Source organism: Acanthisitta chloris, unplaced genomic scaffold, assembly GCF_000695815.1.
Source record: "Acanthisitta chloris isolate BGI_N310 unplaced genomic scaffold, ASM69581v1 scaffold12938, whole genome shotgun sequence".
NCBI lineage: Eukaryota > Metazoa > Chordata > Aves > Passeriformes > Acanthisittidae > Acanthisitta > Acanthisitta chloris.
Window position 1 is genome coordinate 1 of NW_008685418.1, and position 6,142 is coordinate 6,142.

At 56.0% G+C, this 6,142-nt stretch overlaps 2 protein-coding genes across 2 annotated transcripts; one reads left to right on the top strand and one right to left on the bottom strand.

Annotated features, from left to right (window-relative positions):
• Window positions 1-73: 73 nt before the first annotated feature.
• On the top strand, window positions 74-1,884 carry RPL23A (ribosomal protein L23a; the record flags this gene model as incomplete). Its single annotated transcript, XM_009079762.1, has 4 exons — window positions 74-254; window positions 520-696; window positions 1,326-1,395; window positions 1,819-1,884. Coding segments are annotated over 4 exons (443 nt in total), but the record flags the coding sequence as incomplete, so codon positions are not given.
• A 2,729-nt stretch (window positions 1,885-4,613) lies between these two features.
• On the bottom strand, window positions 4,614-5,921 carry TLCD1 (TLC domain containing 1; the record flags this gene model as incomplete). Its single annotated transcript, XM_009079760.1, has 2 exons — window positions 4,614-5,377; window positions 5,839-5,921. Coding segments are annotated over 2 exons (479 nt in total), but the record flags the coding sequence as incomplete, so codon positions are not given.
• Between the last annotated feature and the right edge of the window lie 221 nt (window positions 5,922-6,142).

Below are 6,142 nucleotides of genomic sequence, written 5' to 3' on the forward strand. Positions count from 1 at the left end.
CCAAGGAAAGCCATGGGCAGCAGGGGAGCACATCCTGCAGAGCCTGGTAGTGCTGACTGAGCTGTCCTCACAGCGGTGCCTCCGAAGACAGAGGCGAAGGCCAAGGCGCTGAAGGCCAAGAAGGCTGTCCTGAAGGGGGTGCACAGCCACAAGAAGAAGAAGATCCGCACCTCACCCACGTTCCGCAGGCCTAAGACCCTGCGGCTGCGGCGGCAGCCCAAGTACCCCCGGAAGAGTGCTCCCCGGAGGAACAAGTGCGTGGGGGGCGTGGGGATATGCCCTGGTGTGGGGTTTGGAGGTGGGAGCTGGGATGGGGTGGGGACCTGTGTCTTACTGGTGCCAGGGTGGTGGCAGACCTCTGGAGCTGTTTGGGGTGCAGGTGATGATTTAAAGCGACCAAAGCCTGAGAGTTTCTGATTATAACTTTTTTTAGCAACTGATGTACCCCAAAGCAAGCCCCTGAAATGCAGGGAAGCACCTGCCAGTACTCTGTTGTTAAGCACAGGGTCTCTCCTGCAGGCTGGACCATTATGCCATTATCAAGTTCCCTCTGACCACAGAGTCAGCAATGAAGAAGATTGAGGATAACAACACTCTGGTTTTCATCGTTGATGTCAAGGCAAACAAGCACCAGATCAAACAGGCTGTCAAGAAGCTGTATGATATCGATGTGGCCAAGGTCAACACATTGATTAGGTGAGAAATGAGGGGAGAACAGGTCACTGGTGGGTGTGAGGTGCTTCAAAAGAAGCATTTTTAGCATAAAGTGGGAACAAGCGTGAGTTTCAGCAGCTGTTGGAGCTCTTGGGAGGGATAAAGCTCTGTAGTGATGTCCTCTCGAGGACAAGAGAACACAGCGCTAAGCTGCACCAGGGAGGTTCAGGCTGGACATCAGGAGGAATTTATTAATGGAAAGGGTTGTTAAGCTTTGGAACAGACTGTCCAGGGAGGTGGTGGAGTCACTGTTCCTGGAGGTGTTCAGGAAATGGCTGGACATGGCACTTAGTGCAGTGGTCAGATTAACAAGGTGATGTTAGGTCACAGGTTGAACTCCATGAGGTAAGAGGTCTTTTCCAACCAAACTTCAGTGACTTAAGTATTAAAAGTGCAAGTTGTGACAGAGCACATCTTGCTGGAAGTGGGAACTGTTGGTCTCAGGGAGCTCTTCTAACACCCAAGGAGGCCTGTGCAAATGATGTGAACTTTAATTCCACTGACTGAGGTGATGTTTCCAAAGGAACCACTGATGCACATGGGAATAGTGACAGTGCAGGGCAGGGGGGAGGAGCTGTGCCTCTGTTCTGATGCCTCCTGTTCCTCTCTAGGCCTGATGGGGAGAAGAAGGCTTACGTCCGACTAGCTCCAGATTATGATGCACTGGATGTAGCCAACAAGGTGAGACATCCTTGAAACTTTGTTGCTCCCTGTTAGTTGTGTCTTCTCCACTGGTTGTTCTTCCCGCTGTGCATGTGAGGAACTTGTGCTTCAAGCATGGTGGCACTTCTGTGTCCCTGTAGCCAGACAGAATCTGAATGTTCAGGAGTACAACCACATTCTCTCAGTTCAGTCCTTGAGGTGGCTGAGGGAGGCAGAGGTGGGACAAAGTGGAGTAGGGGAAGGTACAGCACAGGGATCACTCTGGAATGAATGTGCAAAGCAGATGTGTAAAGCTTTTGGGCAGGTCTGGGAGGAAAGGAGCCTGTCCTCAGAAGACAGGAATCCTGGGGGGATGTAGCTATGGCAGTGATGTCTGAGGTGAAGGTTCTGTCTTTCTGCCACCATATAACATCTGTTTTAATGTCTCTTGCTTCTTTACAGATTGGAATCATCTAAACTGCATCTGCTGAGGACTGTACAGACAGGATAATAAACCCTGTGACACCATGGAGGGCTCTTGTGTTTTGTGACAGCATAGCCTGTGTGAGAGAGAGCACCTAGACAACCTTTGGGGCTTCATTTTGGTGAAGGGGGTTCCTCCCTTCTTTGGGGCAGTGGGCAGAGCTGACTGCTGTCCTGCTCAGGAGGGTTTCTGGGACCTCTCGCCTTTGCTGTGGGTGAACAGGAGGTGACAGTCCCCCAAATCTCAAGTATCTTTTCACCCAAAACCCCTGGTGTCCTTCATTTCCTTGCACTGTGTAGTTGGGATGGGTTCGTCATCAGTGTTTTCAGTGTCCTGCAGCACTTCCTTGTGGAGCAGACCATGGCAGAGAAGTGGTGACCACAACAGAAACCTGTTTGTGGGTCAGATCTGGCACGAGTGTCCTGTCACATTTCTGAGTGTATCAGCTGTTTGCCTATGCTGCAGGTTCACTTGAAGCCCTCACACTCATCCAGCAGCAGAGGCTTTGTGGGCGTTTTCTGGCATGATCTCTGCTCCATGTGCTGCAGTGTGTGTTTCCCTGATGCTGTTCCTCGCAGGGTTCACCATCCTCAGGGCCATTTCCAGACGCTGCAGTGTTTGGTTTTAAGCTTGTAGATTAAAGTGGCTTTTAGAGTGCTTTGGAATCAGGAGAACATGGAACACTGGGTGAGCAGGGAATGGGGAAATTACAGATAAGCCTTTAGGGGTACTTCAGCTTAAGTACTTAGCTAGACTTGATGGAGAAAGATGATGAAAGCTGTGACCAAATATTGATTGGAGTAATTGAACTCTTGAGCAATGGGACACTGAGTTCTTTGGCCTCCCTCTTGGGGAGGCCTGGGGGGGTGGTTTGTGGTGTGGTGGATGGAAAGGGGGAGCTGCTCTCAGTACTTGGGGGTGAAGATCTGCTGGGTTGTGTGGCTCTGGGTTGGAGACCCCTCACCTAGGCTTGGAGGCACAGATGCTCCCTGCCTACTGTAGGGGATGAGAAACTGCCTGGAGGGGAGAGCACTGCTTCCTAGGCACCCACCCAAGCTCCTGCCCAGGACAAGTGGCTGCAGGGCTCCCTGAGCCCCAGGCCACTTTGCCCCAAGAGGAATGTGGGGGGAGAATCACCCTGCTACCCCTCTTGTAGCAAAGCTGGTGGTGCTGCTCGGCGGGGAGTGGGTATGAAGAGCTGGCGTGTGCTGCAGCAGGAGGCTGGGAGGGATTCCACATCAGCATGACTTGCAGTCAGCCCTGACCTCGCCTCAACTCTGCCCAGTGGCTGCTGCCCTGGCACTTCACTTGCCTCTTGCTCCTGGCTGGCAGCAGGCCTGATCCACAGCTGCCCTAGGGCTGCACTGCTGCGAGATGCTCCTGCTGGAAGCCAGCAGGGGAATGGCTCCTTTCTTTGAGCTTTGTCATGCTTGGCCCTTCCACGCTGCTTCAGGACAGTGGGAGTGTGGGCTGGTTACCTGAGCCTGTGACCTGCTGGGGCAGAGCTGTGTCTGCTCTATGCAGAGATGCAATGGGAGAGGAGGTGCAATGATCAGGGTGATGGGGAAACTAAGATTTATGGGGTGTTTGCAGGTGGAGCCAGTGCAGAAAGGCCACAGGGCTTAAGCTGCAGCTGGGAAGATGTGTAGTTGTTGGGATGTGCTGCTGAGGGTAAGGCTGTGTCCTGCCAGGGCTGCTGAGCTGTGCTTGGAATGAGGAGGGGACGAGGCAACAGGTGTGGATCTGGCATAGGTCCCTGCCCATGCAGTGTCCCAGGTATCCTGTCTCTGTTGCTGCTCCCTGCATACATCCTATGTGCCTGCCACGGTGTTGGTGCATGCTGGGGAGTCCCAGCAGGATCCTGACCCTGTGGGGTGTTTCCTGGCTGTCTAGAGTGGTGATTCCCCACTGCTTCCCCTTAATCACTGGCTTACTCCAATTGAAGCATCTGTCTCTGCCTGAGCTGGGCTGGCAGCGTGGTGGGCGGGACAGATTCTGCCCAGAGCAGAGGCTGGGCAGGAGTCCCTCTAAGCCCCACTGCTAATGCCCATCCACTGCAATCCTGGAGCTATCATCACGTCAGCAGGATTTGCCCCTCCAATACTCAGGTGCTCCACAGGACCTGCTGGGCAAGTTCTGGCCCCACTCCCCCAGGAAGCTGAACCCCCCTCTCCTCCCACTGCCCTGGGGATGCTGCTGGAGGCAGCCTGGTCCTGTGGCTGCAGGAGAGAGCCCAGCATGCTCACAGGGCTGCAGCTGTGCTGTGCTGCTAAAGATTGCTCTGGGGGGATGCAAGCAAGCAGTAGTCTTCCAGGAGGAGCCCATGGCCTCACAGCTTTTCCATGCCAGCTCCACTTCACGTGGCTGCTGGGTGAGTCACACAGCCCAGCCAGACTGGAGACAGGCAGGTCACAGATGGCCCCGAGGCTTTGTACCTGTCCTGGCTCCCTTCAACTGCTCCCTACACAGCCCTGGGTCTCTGGAAGAGCAGTTGAATGAGGAAGAGGAGGAGAACCCATCCATGTAAGGGATGGGTTCTTGCTGTTTAAGGCTCAGCTGGGCTGGCAGGACCCAGCAGGCTGGAGTGCACCCCTGGAGCGTCCCTAGAACAAAGCAGGTGTCAGAAATGTGCCTTCTCCCTCCCTGAGGACTGCCAGCCCTCTGCTGGGAATGGAGCACATCCTTTCCCATAGCCCTGTCCCCCCAGGCTCCCCCTGGGTCAGGGGGAGCCCCTAACCTGCTCTGCCCCACAGAAGAGCCAGCCCAGGCGTGCTGCGGCAGCAGTGAACAGACCGATTTTAATGCACGTAACACCCAACATCACCACGGGAGGGACTCATCCCCTCACTCACAACCCTCTCAGGCCATCAGCTGCGAAGTGCAGCCACCCCTGGCCCTCCAGCTGCCCATGTGGAAGCTGGCTTGGGCTGCTTCTCCATCGGCCATGCCCCTGGCTTTGGCGGTGTCCCCGCGGCTTGGCGAGGCTGTCGGGCTGGTCCAGCAGGGAAGTGCTTTTAGGCAGCAGAGCAGGTGAAGGCAGGGCCTGGGGCCAGGGAGCAAGCCCTAAGGCACATCAGAGCAGGTTTGGAGAGCCCAAGACCTCCAGGAGCTGGGGTCTGGGTTCCTCTCGGCACACGCATCTCAGTCTATCAGAAACTTCTCACCATCCACATCTCTCCCCGCAGAACCCTTGCGCAGGGAGGGGAAAAAATCGGAGCGGAGGAGGCGGGAGAAGTACATGAGGATCATGGCATCGAGCAGCAGGAGGTTGGCAGTGAGGAAGGCACCCTGGCCTTGCACCTCCACGTAGCGGAGGAAATACCAGGTGAGGTAAGCCTGGGGTGCCAGGCGGAAGGCGAAGTACATCACCAGGTTGATGTACTTGTTGGCCTCGTAGAGCGCTGGGGAAGGCACATTGCTCATCTTCAGCAGCATGCGGATGGTGAGGAAGATGTTGCTCACCTCCACCAGCAGCAGCAGCATCGCTGCCACCAGGAAGCGGCCTGTGATGATGAGCGAGACGAAGGCAGAGATGGCCTGGGACACACACACACACACAAAGCAGGGTCAGCTCTCCTTGCCCTGGGGAAAGCAAGTCCTTCCCCACCAGGGTCCCCAGCATACCCTAAGTGGGAGTGCACAGTGCTGTCCCCCACAAGCCAGATATCCCAGCTCCCTGCCCAAGCACCTGAGCAAACAGAAAACCAGTTTGAAGAGAGTCCCCCTGGGATCAGTTACACCTCCCTGCACTGGGGAGCTGGGACAAGGCTCCAGCTCTTCCCTCTCCCAGCACGGCAGCCTGTCTGGCTCCTGGCACTTGGAGCTGATGCTGGCAGGAGTCCTGCCCCGCCAGGCACTCTCTCCCTATTGATGCAGAGCCTACCTGGCAGCCAGGGTGAGTGGAGGGAAGGGCTCTGACTTGCCCTGCCCTAGTGCATGAAACCTGGGTGGGCTGAGCCCTGGGGAGCATAGCAGCCCTCGGTGCTGGCTGTACTCACCATGGCATGGTGCACCAGGTACTCCCAAGACGAACGGGACTGATGGTTGAAGATAATGTCAAGGGTGTCGTGGATGAAGTAGCCTGTGGCATGAAAGAGAGCGTTGAGGGGGGTCTGGCTTGTGCACCATCACCCGCGGCGGTAAGGGGGAGCAGCGAGGAGAAGGGTGTGACTGCTCCAGGTGTCGGAAACACCTCCGCCCTGTCTGAGCGTGGGGAGACAGCCGTTCCCCCGGGGCTGGCAGGCTGTGAGCTCCACGCTTGTGATTAAGGCGGGAGGCATGGAGAGCTGCTCAGCCCTTGAG